Here is an 18,705-nt window from a genome sequence, read left to right as displayed (position 1 = left end):
GGGAGAGGAAATGAAAAGTCTCAGAAAGAAGGCCTAACAACAAAGAGCCAGTGCGGGCAAAGAGCAATGTGCATGCAAGAAGGTGGCAAGAGAATGAATTTTTTTTTTTTAATCATCATCCGAGGATATTTTTTCTATTGCTTTTCAGAGAGAGAGAGAGAGAGAGAAACATCAAAGCGAGTGATACATATCGATAGGTTGCCTCCCGCTTGTGCACTGAGTGGGGCCAGGGATCGAGCCTGCAACCAAGGTACATACCCTTGGCCAGAATCGAACCCGGGACCCTTCAGTACACAGGCTGACACTCTCACCACTGTGCCAAAACAGCTAGGGTGAGAGACTGAAATTTAACAAGGTAAGAACAAGTATATTTACAAGCATATGCAAACACAGACTTTTTACTGTTTCATCTTTTATTAAAAAAAATCATACTATTTAAAAAATCTTTTAAAATACTATTTAAAAAGTCATTTTCTATTACAATCACACACTTCTTCCTTGTATTAAAAGTTGTGCCACTATCTTGGTTACTTGTGGATTCACCAAGCAGTCCAGCAAGTCATTTGTAGAAATGTACGTTTGAGAAGGGGCCTTAGCACTATTAGAAGCAATTTGTTCGACAGCTGCATTCTCCTGTTCACTCATCCTTCGTTGCTTCTTGGTACAGCGCAACTTCCCAGAGTGCTCTCCATTTCTGCCAACAAAGTCTTGACCATCATTTTCAAATATGCCTCCTCCTTCCGAGGGCGGGTCTTCAGAACTTGGTAGTACAGGCACCAGATGAGGGCCAAAGGGACTAGCTGTCTGCTGTTCCGTCCCCAAGGTTAAGTTCGGGCTACCTGTCTGTCCTGCCTCCATGAGGCTGTGCATATTTAACTCCTCCTTTTTCACGTACTCCCCGTTTGTTCTGAGCGCTTGGGTTTCTACTGTCTTAGATGTTCTGTAATGATCAAAAAGGGCAGAAACAGCTCTATTTAAGTAGCAACAATTGACTTCATGGGATGTTTCCTCAACCTAGGGAAAAAGAAAAACCTTTTAGAGTGGTTACAAAAATTGGAAAACAAATCTAGTCAGGGATGATTTATTACTGGAAACCAAATGCCGCGATGGAGACCAGGCATGGCCTACCTCCGTTGGGTTTAGCCAAGCCCCGGTATTGTGTGGATCCTCTGCAGTTTTCAGGGCGCACACGAGCAGGCGGGTGATTGCCTCTTCCACCCGAGCCTGGTGGTCTTCTTCCTAAATTGAGAGAAAAACACCATATTTCCATTTGTCTCTGTGTCTCATGGCTTAAAACAGAGAGTAGAGTCTCTTGTGTGTTCTGTTCTCATTAATACAAGCTTTGTTACAGAAGAAATGAACATGTTGGCCTACCAGTTTTTTTATGAATTCACTATCATCTGCCATCTAAAAGAGCTGTGGATTATTTCATCAACCAAATTTAAGTATATTTCCTGTCTCTAAGGCATAGACTTTGAGTTTGAACCATCCTGTGATGTTTTTTTCCAATCTTTCCCATTCTATGACATGTTTCGAGCAAAAAAAAAAAAAAGTGTTACATATGGAAGAATAATCCCTATAGAGTTTGATAAGCTAATTGTTTGAGGAATGGGAGAAAAATTACAACAAACATACTTAGCCACAAGAATGAAATGGCTAAATATGTAAATATGATTTTTAAGATATAATTAGTATAAACTATAGCATTAACGACAAATTATATTAAAATCAACAACTTCTGTTCATCAAACACCATTAAAGAACAAAACAAACCAGACGTCTGTAACATACAGTATAACTGATATGAGATCAGTATCTAGAATATGTAATGAATCTGCACACTTCAATAAGAAAATGGCCCAATTTTTTTAAATGGGCAAAAGACATGAAGATAAGCATTTCAACAGAAAACAATTACATGACTAATAAACATAAAATATGCTTAACTGCATTAAAAATATGGGAAATATAGATCGAGAAACCCATGAAACTAGTATAAGAGGGTCTGATAATTGCAAGTGGTGGAAAATGTGCACTGACAGAGCCATATGGAAAACATGTTGGCATTATCTTGTAAACTTGAGTGTTGTATACCCTACAGACCAGCAAGTCCACTCCGAGATATACGCATATTCTCTAGAGAAACTCTTGTACATCTGTACAAGAATATTCTATTTAAACTCTTTATTTTTAAATTTTTAAAAATCTTCACCAGAGGATATTTTTTCCACTGCTTTTCAGAAAGAGTGAAAGACACATCGATTGGTTGCCTCCCACATTTGCCTGACTGGGGGGGGGGGGGGTGGGTGGGAAATCAAGCCTGCAACTGAGGTACATGCCCTTGACCAGAATTGAACCCAAGACCCTTCAGTCTGCAGGCTGACGCTCTAACCACTGAACCTAACCAGCTAGGGCAAGAATATTCTATTTATGAAAGTAAAAAATTATAAACAACCCAATTATCTATCAACAGAACAATGAACCAATAAGCTGTGGTAAATTAACACTATATTTTCTATGTAAGAAAGGAGAGGGAAGTTTATATAGTTATTCAAATATAAATAGTGATACATAAATATATTTATTCATTTACTTATTTATACATATGTTTACAAAGAAAATGCCAGGGATGATGAACTAGAAATAAAAAAAATGGATCCCTATAGGGGATGAGAGAAATGGAGTGAAGGGGGCAAGGAAGAAAGGAGACTTCTCTGAGTATACCTTTTAATGTAATTTTGACAAGTTAAATGTTTTACATATTCAAAATATTAAATTGGATCAAAATGCAAAAAATAAATCCTAATGTTGAGAACAAATGGAAACAAATGAACCTAACTAAATTCAGCAACATAACCACAAATGAAAAGGATTCCTTCACGATGACTACTGAACACGGAACTCTGTACCCTCTTAGAAGGATACAGTCTAATGATAAAAAGGATCGCAATGAAATCTTAAATTTTACTGGCTCGTTTTACGGTCAGTAATATTAGTATTGGAATTTGGAGTTTATACGTTATTGTTATTAAGGACCCAGAAATTCAGTGTAAGAGGAGAGAGAAGTACAGAAACAAATAAGAAAAAACCCTATAATGTTAATCTTGAATTAGAAATGTATCAATATCTATCTATTATCTATCTATCTATCTATCTATCTATCTATCTATCTATCTATCTATCTATCTATCATCTATCTATCATCTATCTATCTATCTATCTATCTATCTATCTATCTATCTATCTATCATCTATCTATCATCAATCATCTATCTACCTATATCATATTCTAGCTTCATTACTTATTGCGTCTGGAAACAGTGACACCAGTAGCATGAGCAGCCATTGAGCCCAAATCTGGATTTCTAAATACCATTCCCACTAAAAGGAAACTTGACCACCTGGAGAAATTATTGACTTCCAAGTTTGGGGCAGGGCAAGTACAAGGCAATCCTGGGGTGTCTGCTATGTACCAGAAAGCAAGGATAAACTCAAAGATTAATGGTCACATACCAAAAGGGCATAGGCCAGCTTGAAGGAGTTTCACTAAAAACATAAATGAGACTCAAATTCAAAATTATCTTGGGGAACTGGAATACTCAACTAAACCAACATGATGAAAACTAATAGAGATGACTAAAGAATAGGACTTAGGTTTAAAGAACCAGCTTTACAGGTTCAGAATGGAGGACAATCTGACCTGGCAGCTGATCATGTGAAAAAAGCGTGGATATTTTAGAGCTGACTATGAAGCCCCAGTGAAATAAGATTACTAAAAGTCGATACATTATAAGCACTACTGAAGAAATTTAGGATCTAAGTCATGTGAGGCAGAAATCTTATACTCCACCAAATGAGGCGCACTGGTATTCAGTTTCAGGTGCTGTACATTAAGAGGGCTACCCTTGGCATAATAGCTCTTCTTCCTCCTCATAGCAATTTCTACTTTTAACACTTCCCATATGCCAGACACTGCATTAGATGCTTATACATGTTTTTCCCAACTTAAGCCTCACAACCACCCTATTGAAGTGACTGCAATTACAATCCCTGTTCTACTAGTGAGGAAATTTGGCCTTAATGACATTAAGTAACCATCTAGGTTAGACAGCTAACAAAGGTATAGACCTGTAACTTAAGTCTGCCTAACTCCAAACTTAAGTCTGTCTACGCCAAAATGGTGGAAAGTCTGAAAATAAAGTCACATAAAAAACATCGTTCAAGAAACCAGAGGCTTTGAGCCTGGAAAAGAAAGGATTAAGGGGATACATGGCAGGTATCCTCAAATATTCAGAAAAGAAAAATACTCTGTATAGTTTCAGAAATAATGGGTATGATTATAAGTAGGCAGATGACAACTGCACTGTTCAACAACAGAATGAGCTACCTTGGGAGAAGCAGCATCTGTCAGGGCTATTGCAGATGTGACTGGTACTGGGAGCGAAAGTGGACTCCATGGACTTTACCTTGGCATTTGCTCCAATTCCAATTCAGCATGAACAAGCAGAACTTCTGTGAGTCTACTGATCTCCTGCCACACCTCTCCCCTAACTCCCAAGGGCTACAACACTTCTCTAAGCTCACACAATACAGCTTCCTATTATAGTACTGCTTTGTGTTCCACCAAAGCCCTTTCCATTACCAAAGGGTAAGAAAAGCCTGACAGAGGGAAGAATGCAGCTGCCAGAGAGAAGAGATGAAACCCAGCTTTGGGTACAGGACAGCAGCGATGCACTGAAGGCCTCAGGTTAAAGAGGATATAGGCGCAGTCAAAACCTCTGTCTAAAGAGCATACAGATGCAAGTAAGGCCTTGGGTTGAAGAGACAGACTTGAGCCGAATACGCAGCCATTTTAATTGCTTAGTAGAATAGGCAACACAGATTAAGCAAAGCATATTGGAGGGTAAAGGCTGCTGGCAGAAATGAAATGATAAAAACCTAGCACAAAAGACACTGAGAAAATGTGTAAGCCAGGACCGAGAATTCTGCAATTAGTTGTAAGAGCCTTGAACCAAGAAGCAGATATTTCTGGCCCAGGTGGTATGAGATGGGACTAGCAACATGGGACAAAATGTGGTAGATCCAGCCAGGCCCAACACCAACTCCTAACAACACTGGTCAAGGGAAAAGACGCTGCATGCCAGTATCAGTGCCCACTGTGTGCCCTTCAAAGAAAGAATGGACATCAACAGAAATTATTTCCAACCTAAACATCCATCAACAGAGCACAGAGTACATACAGTACAGTATAGCAACACAAAGTAACACTGGAATGTGGGTTAAAATTAATCACCAAGTTTTATATACAGGCTTTGTATCTCTTAAGAGCAGGAAATACATTTATTAAGGAAAAAAAAAAAGTACCAGCTCAATCCATGAATTTATACTGACAGTGACAGGATCAATGGATTCTACGTAATGCCACCAGTGTCTGGGAACAAACAGAACCTGAAAACCAAACAAAAAATGTTTAGCACAAGAACAGGACATTTTATTTTTATATCAGAATCGAACCCTAATTGAAGATACTAGAGAAAGAAAACAATACAAATGAATTTATAGTAATATTGCTGTAGGAAAGGAAAACAAGAAAAAAATCCACAATCCTTTAATTCCTTTTCTTATTGACAAATTTATCTGTTCCACAAAGGATACTGCCAGCTCCTTCAGTTTCTGCTCTCCTTAATCCTGGACCTTCTCTGTTTACATCTAAATTTTAGTAAAGGATTCTGAGACTCTAATATTTCCTCCTTTCCTCTGCAAAATAGTTGCATGCATTCTGAGAAAGGGCACGAAAAAGTAGTAAGTAGAAAGGTGGTATTATGTAAATGGTAAATTAGATGAGTGGACATTGGAGAAGAGAGCTTTAACGAGAGAAGCAGGCATGAATTAAGGTCAGGAGCAGCCTGGATGGAGGAGCTGTGATTTGAACCAGGGCTGGTAGACAATTTACACAGAGGAAAGAATGGGGACCTATCAGGAGGGAGAAGTGGCACAGACAAGGGAAGTGGGACGGTTGAGGCACAGCAAGTAGGCCAGTCTTACCACTGCAGAGGGAGTAATGAGAGATAAGATGGGAGAGTTAGTTGGGTGAGGGTCTGTGGGGGGCTCTGAAATCAGACACAGAATCTGAATTCTATCCTGTTGGCACGAGGAGTGGCTGAGAAAATAGTGACATGGCAGAGTCTGGGAAGGACAAGAGATTCCTGCAATAGTCCATTTATTAAATGTTAGGGTCTAAATAGGAAGATATAGTAGACACAAGCAACGGCAGGGTCCAGGGGGACTGCATTTGTCCAGACTCAGACGAGATTTCCTACGGAGGGCCGAGTAGAGCAGATGGAGATGACCTGAAGCTTTTGGGCTTCAGATTTAGGAAACGGGTGGCACTCGCTATGGACAAAGTAGAGCTGGGAGATGGGAAGAGAGTTCCTTTTAGTGGAAAGGGACACTAAAAACAGCCACTGGATTTTGTCATTAGGAGGTCATGAATGTCCTATCGCAGAGTATACTTTTAGTAAAGTACTGAGAGAGACAGCTAGTTTGAGGTGGATCAAGGAGTAAGCAGGACATTAAGGAAAACTGATACGATGGAAAAAACAGTCATTCACATCTGGCTATGAAAACTGAAGAAAAAATGAATTACAACCACTTCAGACCCACTAGAATGTTTATAACAACAGCGACAATAACAATAAAGGGAAATAACAAGTGTTGGTGAGGATGTGGAGAAACGGGAACCCTCACACATCGCTCGTGGGAGGGAAAATGGTGCCGCTGCTGTGGAAACACTGGCAGCTCACCGAAGCGCTGAACAGAGTGCTGTATGGCCCAGCAAGTCCGCTCCCAGGTACATACCTGGGAGCTCTGGAAACATATGTTTGTACAAGAACTTGTACACAAATGTTCACAGCAGCATATTTATCAGAGCCCAAAAGTGGAACCAACCCAAATGCCCATCAGCTGATTAATGAATAAACAAAATATACTGCTTCCACATAGTGGAATACATTTAGCCACAAAAAGGAATGAAAAGTAGTAATGCTCTACAGCACAGATGAACCCTGAAAACATGCTAAGTGCGAGAAATCAGTTACAAAAGCTCATCTGTTGTATGACTGCACTTATGTGAAATGTCCAGAATAGGTAAATGTATAGAGAAAGAAAACAGGTAAGTGGCTGCGAGGGGCTGGGGGGACAGGTGAAGTGGAGTCACCGTCAAAGGGTTGAGGCAACTTGGTCAAGTCAAATTGTTTGAGCTGGAGTACTCAACTCTGAAAGAAGCAGGGAGGGAGCCAGTGAGAAGGGAGCAAGGGAAGGAAAAGGGCAGGAGTGAGGGATAAGGGAGGGAATAAACTATCTGTAAGAGACTAAGAACACCTTTCGAATTAATGAAACATCAGACAGCAAATGCCAATGTTGTAAAGGTGATTTTCCCTATTGGGTAGCAGCACTAGGTACAATACCATTGGAAATGTTTCGGAGACAGTTACAAAACAATATAAATTCTTGTTTAAAAGTAAATCATTCTCCATTCTGCCTCTGTTGGCCCAATACCTAGATGCATTACAACTTCAGTATATGTGTCTGGGTTCTAGCACAGCTGAACAGATATTAACTGTGAATAAATGTTCCAGAGGTGCTCAAGTACCCATGTTTGACATTTGCTATTAACATGAAAAAAAGACTTTATGAGCTTTCATCCTCCACAGTCCATTCTCCTCTTCACCAGTAGGAGGAGCTGTGTTCCCTCCTGCCATCCATCCAGGACCTGAGAAGCAGAGAGCCTGGGAAGAAGCCCTGCTTATTTGTACTGTGGGGAGAGGAGGAAGGGGAGAGGCATGTGGCATAATGACTTGGGAGAAGTTACAGCTAGGATGTCCTCTGACAGGCCACCAAGGTTTTAAAGCCCCCATTACCTGTCCTGGGCTCAGGGTAACCACATGTCTTCGAGCTTTCTGGAACTGAGGAAAACGTTTTAAATCAGGATTGACAACATTGACTTTACTAAACACGCTAGATTCTTCATAAGGGATTCTAGTTGAATAAAGGAAAGGAGTATCTTCAGGGGGAAAGAGATGCCATCTTTTCCTAATTAAAAAATAAAAGATATAAATTAGTACTTTGAACTTGAGACAAAATATGCCAGAAGGAAGTAGCTGTGTTTGTTTTTACTCATTCAGTCAATCCATAAAGGAATAGAGGAGCAATGTCAGTGGTCACCTGGCCCACCTCTTAGTGAATGCTGGAATCTCTGCTGAAACCTGGTGGAGGTGAGGCAGGAACTAATCGGTATCTCATGATGCCCTCAGGCAGCCCCCTTGCTGGTACAGGATCTAGTTTGAAAGATCTTTCTTTCTTATCCCAAATCAAAGTTCTCATAAATTGTTTCCATCTCTCATTCTAGAGCTACCCAGAACCACCCCACCCTTTCAAATATCTGTATTCTTATCTTATCCAGAGCAACCACCAGTAGTTCTCTCCACCAAATAGATTCCAGACTTCTTCCTGCTTGGGCTGTAAATTTCTTAAGTTAAACATTTGTTACGTTAATTCATTAAGGAAGAGAAATGCATAAATGATGCCACATAACTAAAAAGTAGTATAATATAGGAATTTTCAAAAACAGAAAACTGTAAGATGTTTCAGTCACTTAAAAAATTTTTGAAAAATTCCCTGGCCGGTGTGGCTCAGTTGGTTGAGTGTGATCCTGTGCACCCAAAGATCGCTGGTTCAACTCCTGGTTAGGGCACATGCTGGAGGTTGTGGGCTCGATCCCTGGTGGGGGGTCATGCAGGAGGAAGTTGATCGATGTTTCTCTCTCATTGATGTTTCTCTTTTTCTCCCTCTCCCTTCCTCTCACTCTAGAAATCAATTAAAAAAATTTTTTTTGAAAAATGGTGATAAGTTTTAACTTACAAAACACCAGACACACTGATACTTTGAGCCAGTAGAGGGAGAACATGGGAGGTAAAGGAAGGACAAGTATCAAAAACAAGAGACATACACAGAAATACACTGGTGGGGAAGCAAAGAGGACAGAGAGGGAAACTCCTGGTTCTGAGAAAAGCCTGAAGCCCTCCAGTGACCCAATGCAGTTCCAGTGGGCTGTCATGTCCTTTCAGAACTGGGAAGTGAGAGGTTAGTGGTCTGTGGTGCGCGGGCAGGCTAAATAGCCATCTCAGACAGGTGAATAAAGAAAAATTAAATTTATTAAAAGGGGATGGGGATATCCACAGGGAAGGGCTATGCAGTACTGAGCCAAAGGGTGTGGGGTCCATAATGGCAGCAAAAATATACCTGGGACAGTGAAACAAGGAAGGGCATAGAAGAAGCAACAGGAGAGCCCAGGCTGGGCTGCTCTGGCTCACTGAGAAGTCAGAGAGAGAAGGGGCCTTGGAGACAGGTTCAGGGATCTTGGAGACAGGTTCGGGGATAAGCCAGGGTCGAGTTGCTGCTGCCCATTGCTCCTCTGCTTGCAACTCTAGTGGGGTCCCAGTGGAGGGATAGAGATGGTGCTGGTGTGCTCCCCTTATGGGAGAGTGCTCACTGGGTCCTTTGTCCTGAGCATATTTATCTCTCTTGCAGCCGGGAATCTAAGGGGAGGTCTTGAGAGTGTCTAAATAGAATATTCATCAGTTTTCCACGAGTGCTCTTTCCTGGTCATGGTCTCCACTGATTGGTCGGTGCCAGGGCAGGGGGTATCAGTTGAGGTATCTGGTCCTGAGTCATCCTGGGGGTGGTGGTGAGACACTTATCTGGTTTCACTGCTTACCTGGGCCTGGAGCTAAAATACAACTGAGGCCTAGATGTTATCTTTAGGGAGGAATGCTCAGGGGGTCTAAACAGCATGACCAGGGATATGCTAGGGGAGCATAGATTACCCTGGGGACAAAGTTCTTGTTTTCCCAGTTTCAGCCCTCTCTAGGCATCTGGGGCTTCCTGCCCCGGTGAGTTTCTGTACCTGGGTTTCTGAACCTGGCCCATCTAACAGGAAGCAGCTGGCTGCTAATTTCAAACTAAGGAGTATATACTAAAGTCTTACTTTGCCTTAGAGATGATAAAGCTGCTCCATTCCACTGCACCTATGACTGGTTTAGAAAAATTTTTGGTATTTAGTATGTTTAGAATGTTAGAGTTGGAAGGACTCTTAAGAGATCATCAGTCTAATTTCACTTTCAAAGTAGCAGAAGAGGGACCCAGTATTTGCTCGGGTCATTCACAGGGATAGAATTAGTGGTAGAACCACTAACTAGGTCACAGATCTCCTGACCTCTCCAGGTCCCAGCTCCTACCTCTGCACTAGAGCTCTGTGTCCCAAAGGAAGAGCCATAATGATAATCATCCCATACAATTTGCTTGGCTTGGCTTAAAATGTAATATACATGCATGCTTCTTTTGTTAATGAGAAAACGCAGTAAATCATGTCCACCTCTGCTCAAAAAGCTCTCATGGTTCGGCATGCTGAAAGAACAGAGAATACATAGTACAGTATTTGCCTGGGAGTCAAGACCCTCATGACATTTCTGCTTTTCCCTCTGTGCTGCCCTATTAATGTTCTGCAAGGCCCGGAGAGGAGACTGGGGTATCATTAACTAGGAGAAAATAAGGCTGCATACACAACAGCCAGAGTACATCTTCCAAGTGGCAGAAACACTTAAATTCCCACATAATTCCTAGAACCAGGGACTATCAAAAGTATTACCTGACTTAGCCCTTATATATCTCTTAGGGTACACAGATTGATGAAAATACAAAACTGACCTAAAGCTAAAAAAAATACTGCATTGTGTCTACAGGTAGGCATAAACTAAAAGTTAGAGTTGAAAGAGGCAGTTCTGGTCCAGCAGTTCTCAAACCAGGCTCCCTGGCATCACCTCAGGGGCCTGGGGGTAGCCACAAAGTCACTTCCTTTCAACAAACTGTTCTGCTCTTATTTAGGCTTGAAGAAAGGGTGTTCCTGCCCCCCCTTTTTTTTTTAAGAGAAGGTGGAAGGGAGGGAGGGAGGGGGAGGAGGGGAGGGGAGGGGGAGGAGGGGAGGGGGGAGAAGGCGGGGGAGAGAGAGAGAGAGAGAGAGGGAGAGAGAGGGAGGGAGACAGAGAGAGAGAGAGAGAGAGAGAGAGAGAGAGAGAGAGAAACATCAATTGGCTGCCTCCCTCATGAGTCCCAACCAGGGATCAAACCTGCAACCAAGGCATGTGCCCTGACTGGGAATTGAACCCACAACCTTCTGGTGCATGGGACGACACTCCAACCCACTGAACCACTCGGCCAGGGTGGGTGTTCCTGCTTTTAAATCAAAGTTTGAAAATTATGCAGATTCTTATGTAAAAGAGCTAAGCAGAATGCTGTCTAGCTGAACGGGGAGAGGAATCCTGGAATTCTGGGATCAGCTTTCTGAAGGCAATACTGAACATGGCTGAGAGACACACACGGAAACCACCATTTACAGTGTTCCCCTCACTTCACAAAGAAGGAAACAGCCAGAGGTCAAGAGATCTGCCCTGGTCATGAGGAAGGCTGCCAGGATAGAGCTGGAAATAAACCTTGGGGGTCCTACTGCCTACTCAGTACTGGTTCCTCTTCCTGTGCAACACACACAGAGACACACACAGACATCCAGACACATATACTCTCATGCACACGCATGTGTATTACCTTCCTTGTACCTGGAATACTAAGTTGCAACCATATGAGTCCAGATGACAGGGTGTGTGGGCCCCCAGGGAGCCAATCCACAATGTACTTTCCCGTCCGTTTCTTCCACAAAACCCAAAGTCAGACCATAGCACATCCTGTTTTGAAAATAAAGTTAGAGTACATCAAGAACCAGCCAATTCCCCTGTATGGTAGTGCTGCACATTTACTGAACATAAACCCAAATCCATGGAATTAAATATATGTATAAGCTAGAAGAGAGCAAACTAGTGAGGCAGGCATGAAGGTTTTGCTTTCTTCATTTTTTTAATCATGAATTTTTCCCATTGAGTTTTTAAAAAACAAAACAAAAAACACTTCTACATGCAAAACATGGTCCTAAATGCTGACACTTCTTTTACCAATATGTTCAATCTATATTTTCTATGTTTAGAGGTACACCATTAACAGCTTCATTCAGAGAAAGAATATTTTGGGGAGACATTTAATAGATGGTTTTGAGGAAGACCAGAACGGGCATTTCCATTTTTGTTCTGAGTGGTGAAAATAGCGGAACATGTGCACATAACTAACGTCTGTTATAGAAGGAGGAATTTCTGCCAGGTCAGCACCATTGTAAATGCGTATGGCTCACATGCAGCAGCTTCAGGGAGTGGCAACAATCATGTGTCCTCTGGAAATAGCCCATCAGATCCATGCAGTGAGCTCACCTCTGTATCCCCAATGCCTAAAATTATACCTGGCTCAGGGTAAGTGCTCAAAACACTGGCTGCTTGGGAAGGAAAGAAGAATCTGTTGGCTGATTATGGGTACATGGTTCAGGTCAAGAACATTTTTAAGCATCTAGCTGGTATGATACTGGGTGTTTGGAATACAAAACTAATACAACACAGGCCTAGCCTTCAAATCTAATAAAGAAAAATAGTTTCATAAATGGACCCTTTCACTGTAATGTGACAAATGCTTTGATAGAAGTGAGCAGGGGGTGCTGCTCTAGGATAAAAGGACTCCTGGTCCCCAGCAGGGCACTTGGGGAAGACTTCCAATTCACCTGGGTCCTTGCTGAACAATTCACCACACCTCACACACAGAGAATTTAACTAAAGGAAGCTGAAAGATGTGCAGTATTAAAACAAGAATCAGGGGTTTGCCTTAGCTAAGAAAAAGCTGGTTTAAGTGATTCTTAATCTTTCTTAATCTTCTTCTCACTATACTCCCTTGGGAATCTAATGAATGCCAACACCCCTTTGCACAAAGAAATGCGCGCGCACGCACACACACACACACACACACAATTTCTCACCTACTTTGAGGGAGCCAATGGACTGACCACAAGTGAGAAGCTGTTCCACAGCACTGCTTCAGAAAGAATCACAGAAAAAATATTTTCCTACAGGGTGGGTAGGAAAGTTTACTATATGAGAAATTGACAAGAGGTCTCCCTTGTCCTCTTATCTAACACAATAATGACTAAAAAAGGAAAATTATTTTGGAATGATTAGATCAAGGTGACCTAAACTACCTAAATTTCAGTAGCAAATTAGCTGGGAAAACCAAAGGATGAAGAGTTGAGTGGGGTAGTGGGGGTGGGGTTGCAGAGAGAGTAAATCAAAGTAAATTTGTCAGAAAACAGCATTTGAGGTACCTATTTTGTTTCTTTTCTCACAGGCTCTTGAGAGTTGGGGTTTTTTGCCAATTGAGGTCAGCTACTTACAGGTAGCCAAATGTCTGAAATCAATATAGGCTCAGGAGGAATCTGCCTTAAGTCTTCCTGAAAACAAGTGACCCTGTTAGGCCACAGATCCACCTTGGAGTCTATTCTCACATCCACCTCAAGCACTGGAAAAGTCTTTACCAATCATCTATATCAAGAACATTCTATTCTAATACTACCCCGAAAACAGAATTAAGTGTCTAGTTAACTGCTCACTACAAAAAACACTATCCGCTTGCCTGTAACCTCAAGAAGAAGATCTTAGATTTGCTTTCTACGGATACAGACAAGTTTATTTCTCTTCTGCCAAAAACTGCAGTCTTAAGTTATCTGAAAAATTGTCATGCCTTCTCCTTTTCCTTCCTTCCTTCCCTTCCCTCCCTTCCTTCCCTCAGCCCCTGCAACCATTGATCTACTTTCTGTTATTACAATATCTTGAAACTGGATTCCACATAACAACGAGGATAAGTTTTTAAAGTTGTTTAATTAAAAATGTCCCCCAACACTTAAAACAAAGAGATTCTAAAAAAAAGATGAAATTCAAGAAAATGTACATGCTCCATTCAATATTCTTGATATGCATAATATTCTAAAAGTATTACAACATTTAAGTGATAAAATAATGCCAGAAACAGCACTGAACTCTAACAGAACATTTTATATGATTCTGTCTTAAGGCTTGGCTTCTGCATTCGACATTGAAGTCCCATGGAGTCCCAATTTCATTCAAGTCGGCATCTCTAGTACCTACTGGTGAGTACAACAAATGCTTAAAAACTGCTGTCATTGACCTAGGTAACTAGGTCTATTTTTATCCTTAGTATCTCCCAAAACTGTTCCAATTAACAAGTTAAATAACTGTTGCAGAATCAAACACCACTTAAAAAATGTACAAGTAACCAAATTTTCCATAGTTTTACAGTTGTAACCAGAGAACTGAAGAAAAACTGATAAGATGCTTATAATAGAGAAGGGTGGCTTTTTTGGCTTACCATGTGAGCCAATCACCAAAAATAATTCTTAAACTGTTTCGTTCTAGAAGACACTATATTACTTGGTAAAATATTTAAATAATATTTTCACATATGTATTATTACTTTCATTACTGTTTTATAGATAAGAAATCTAAGGTTCAAACAGGTTAAATGAGCTTATAATAGCTCATACCAAATAGAGGCTCTGAGAACACCCCAACTCAAAAGTATTTGTTCTTTACCTTATATCATGCTATTTGGGTAACTTGTCATCATCGTTAATTTGAGTCTGTCACATTAAAACTTGTCTTCTACTTTTCTCCATACCTAGATCATAAATACATATGGGAAAAACTGATTACAGCCCGGCTGGGCGTGGCTCAGCGGTTGAGTGTCGACCTAGGATCCAGGCGATCGGGGTTCGATTCCCGGTCAGGGCACATGCCTGGGATTCGGGGCTCGATCAATGACTCATCATTGATGTTTCTATCTCGCTCTCTCCCTCTCCTTTCCTCTCTCTGAAAGCAATAAAGATATATTTTAAAAAAACAAAACAAAACAAAAACTGATTACAAATAATTCTGTAATGAACTTACATCTAAATTTAAAAACAAGAAAAAAACCCTAATATTGGTCAAAACAATAAGAATGGAATTTTAAAACAATACAATTAACTATAAATACAATGTAAAACTTTAACACAAAACAGGTAGGCTTGGATAAACACCCAAATTCTTTGACATTCCAATGTGTTTCATCAGAAAGCATGACTGGCCATCAAAGAAACCCCTTTAATCATTACTAAAACACCTGGTTCAATTTCAACCTACTCTGATAATTATGTTATAAAGTCCAAGACAGGTTAGATAGAACTAATTTTCCATGTATTGCACTTTAGGATTCTGTGTCCTGGTGACTTAAACAAGGTTCCTGACTCTCGGTAGCCAATTTAAGTCACAACAGAAAATGGGACCTACCTAGAAAACATTCTTGGGGCAAAATCCCTTTTGCTATATGTTGATTTTTAACAGCTTCAATTGTGATGATGCCTATTGATAATTATAAAAGGTAACACCTGTCATTCTTACCTAATGAGTCACAGATAAAGAAATTTTATATAGTAATGTCACAAACCCTCTACCTTTCTTGGGAAGTAGAGAACAAAATGTTCCAAATAAATGCTTACTTAGATTAGTCAATGATATGATACATAACCAAAAAATAGTGAGACTTATTAATTTCATTTGCCATACATGAAAGTCAGTTAAGTGTCAAAAAGCCTAATTTTGGCCACAGGATATTTTCCAATCATATCAGTATATTTGCCAATGTACTTAACAGTATGTATATTACATATTTACAGTGGGTGAATTTAATTTTTGAAATAAAAGGGTTAATACATGGCAACTTTAAGTAGAGGCTAAGTAAAACCTTATAAAACAAGTAGAAGCCTGAAGAGAGCTAAGAATTTCTTATCAAGATTGACAAAAGCTACACTTAATTAGAAGCCACAGAAAATTTGACAAGGGTGAAGCTAGGGGTTTAAGTTAAAACATTTTCCGAAGGGCCCTCAAGACCAAAGAAATATCAAAACAAGAAATAAGAGAAGAAAAAAAATACACTTATGTAACCGTTCAATTACTTATTATGTACAGTGGTCGCACCCCCTTTTATATGTAATTTCACTTTCTGTGGTTCAAATATATTAAATGAAAAATTCCAGAAATAAATAATTAATATGTTTTAAATTGCACACCGTTCTAAGTAGTGTGATGAAATCTCACACAGACTGGCTTCTTCCCGCCCAAGACATGAATCATTCCTTTGTCCAGTGTATCCTTGCTGTATATGCTATCCACCCTTAGACACTTAGCCTTCTGGGTTATTTGACTGTGGTCAATGCTTGTGTTCAAATAACCCTTATTTTACTTAACAATGGCTCCAAAGCCATTCACATAATTTTTATTACAGTATATTGTTATAATTGTTCTATTTTATTATTAGTTATTATTAATCTCTTACTGTGCACAATTTATAAATTAAATTTTATCATGACTAGGAAAATATCATAGTATATATAGGGTTCAGTATTGTCAGTAGTTTCTGGTATCCATTGGGGATCTTGGGACATACCTGCGGTAGATAAGGGGGACTATTGCATTCAGCACCATGTTAGCACTTTCGGGGAATAAAAAGTTATAAAACATAGTCCCTTCCCAAAGAGCTTACAATATTGTTAGAGAAACTCCATATCATATACCATTTAAATAACAATCCAAATAAGATAGAGAGGAATGAAGGCAAGGGCTGAATGGATTTGGGTATAAGTGGTTGAGAAGGCTTCATAGCCAACGCTGAATCTGAGCCAGGCCCTAAGAAGTAGAATTTTAATAGGCAGAAATTGAGAAGAGCATGAGCAAAGGCCAGCAGATGAGAGAGAACACAGTGGTCCAGCAGTCAGCAAAAAGACTAGACAGGGACTAATGCAGAGGAAAAAGGTCACATCAATTATGTTGGGGGGAGTCTTAAATGCTATCCTTATACAATTTTAAGTCATGAAATGTTTGTGAACTTGATTAACATATTTCAATATTTAATCTGGAGCATGACTTGAAATGTATTTTCATATGAAACTGTTTTAGAATTAATTAGAGAAAGAGTCAGAACTGGAGAAACAAAGAGTAATTTCAGAAGTGATGTAGACCAGAGGTTCTCAAAGTGGTCCATAGACCCCCTTGGGGGTCCCTGAAACCCTTTCATGGGATCTGTAAAGTTAAAATTATTTTCATAATACTACTAAGATGCTATTTGCTTATTTCACTGTGTTGACATTTGCACTGAGGGCACAAAAATAATGATGAATAAAACTGCTGGTCAAGACAGTAGAACCAAAGTGTACTGGTAGCATTGCATTTTTAAAAAACAGCTTGACTGACATATAACTGATATACAATAAGCAGCATATATAGTAAGTGTAAAATTTGGTGAATTTTTACATAAGTATATACCTTAGAAACCAATACTACAATCAAGATAACAACTTGATCATGACCAAAAGTTCACCTATGACACTTTGTAACCCATCTCTCCCTACTCCCTAATTCTTAGACAACTAGTAATCTATTTTCTGTTAATTTATTTGCAAGTTCTACAATTTTATATAAATAGAATCATATAGTAAGTACTCCTTTTTCATGCTAACATTAATTCAAAGGCAAAGCAAACAAAGTTGACTTCAGACAAAGTAGACATCAAAATAAGGAAGAACCCAGGAGAGAGATGGGGTCATTTCATCATGATAAAAGATCAATCCACTAAAAGCACACAATAATCTTAAATGTACATGAACCTAATAGTTTCAAAATACATGAAACTAAAACTGACCAACCTAAACTGAAAAAGAAACAAATATACAATTATAGTTGGAAAATGTCAATACCTTTTTCTATATAATGGATAGAACAAGTGTACAGAAAATCAGTAAGGATACAGGAGACTTGAACAATCAGCTTCACTTAACTGATAATTATAAAACACGACAATAGAATACATATTAGTTTCAAGTGCACCTGGGACATTTATCAAGAATGACTATATTCTGGACCATAAAGCAATAAACTTAAAAGAAGTGAAATCATACAAAATATATTCTCTGATTATAATAGAATTAAATTAGAAATCAATAAGATAGCTAGAAAATCCCCAAATATTTGGAAACTGAACATTATATATCTAAAAAATCCATAAGTCTAAGAATAAATCACAAGAAAAATTAGAAAATAGTTTGTACAACATTCTGCCTACATCCATTTAGTCTTTTTTGGAAATCTATCACCACGCCTGGGGACTGCACACCAACAGAATTGTACACGTTGTTAGGTTTTCGTGTAAGACTTTTGCTGTAGTATGGATAGTAGCTATGATTGGTGAGTTAACCATCTGTGGCTACCAGTTACACCAAGATTGAAACAGCATTTTTACTTTTTGTACAAAAGGAAGCTTTGTAATAAAATCTTAACATTAAAAAAAAAAAGAAAATATTTTGAACAGAATGAAAATGATTTTGGAAACTTGTATCCCAAAACCCATAAGCTTGAAAGCTTCCTAATACTTAAAAGACTTTCTGATGAGAATGGTGATGATATTAGCAAATGTGACTTTTTTTTATGATGAAGCACACTGAAATGTATTAATAGTTGGAAGAACTACATAACTCAATAAACCAATATTTTCCAAATGGCCAATGAACAGGACTAAAAAACCTCCATTCCATACAAGACAGACCAATGGATTTTATTGTGAGAATACAAAGAGTTAGTTGATTATGGGCTCAGACTCTATACTGCAACAAACAAATCT

The 18,705-nt window shown here is 39.4% G+C and overlaps 1 protein-coding gene across 5 annotated transcripts in view; it reads right to left on the bottom strand.

The window, feature by feature from the left end:
• Positions 1 to 383: 383 nt before the first annotated feature.
• Positions 384 to 18,705, bottom strand: part of HSPBAP1 (HSPB1 associated protein 1) — a 40,681-nt gene continuing 22,359 nt past the window's right edge. For 2 of the 5 annotated variants that reach the window (XM_081138334.1, XM_081138333.1), the window contains exons 5-9: positions 11,659 to 11,795; positions 7,920 to 8,091; positions 5,365 to 5,448; positions 1,129 to 1,239; positions 384 to 1,014 (exon numbers count right to left, since the gene is read on the bottom strand). In XM_081138334.1, coding sequence (XP_080994460.1) covers positions 484 to 1,014; positions 1,129 to 1,239; positions 5,365 to 5,448; positions 7,920 to 8,091; positions 11,659 to 11,795 — 1,035 coding nt within the window. In that variant the 3' untranslated portion in view covers positions 384 to 483. The remainder of the gene's footprint in view (positions 1,015 to 1,128; positions 1,240 to 5,364; positions 5,449 to 7,919; positions 8,092 to 11,658; positions 11,796 to 18,705) is intronic. The other 3 variants (XM_081138335.1, XM_081138336.1, XM_081138337.1) reach the window with 2 other exon arrangements.

This window comes from Miniopterus schreibersii (genome assembly GCF_964146895.1).
Source record: "Miniopterus schreibersii genome assembly, chromosome: 5".
In the NCBI taxonomy this organism is placed as follows: domain Eukaryota; kingdom Metazoa; phylum Chordata; class Mammalia; order Chiroptera; family Miniopteridae; genus Miniopterus; species Miniopterus schreibersii.
Note: the sequence above shows the minus strand (reverse complement) of the source record. Positions and strands in the feature narration are given on the sequence as shown.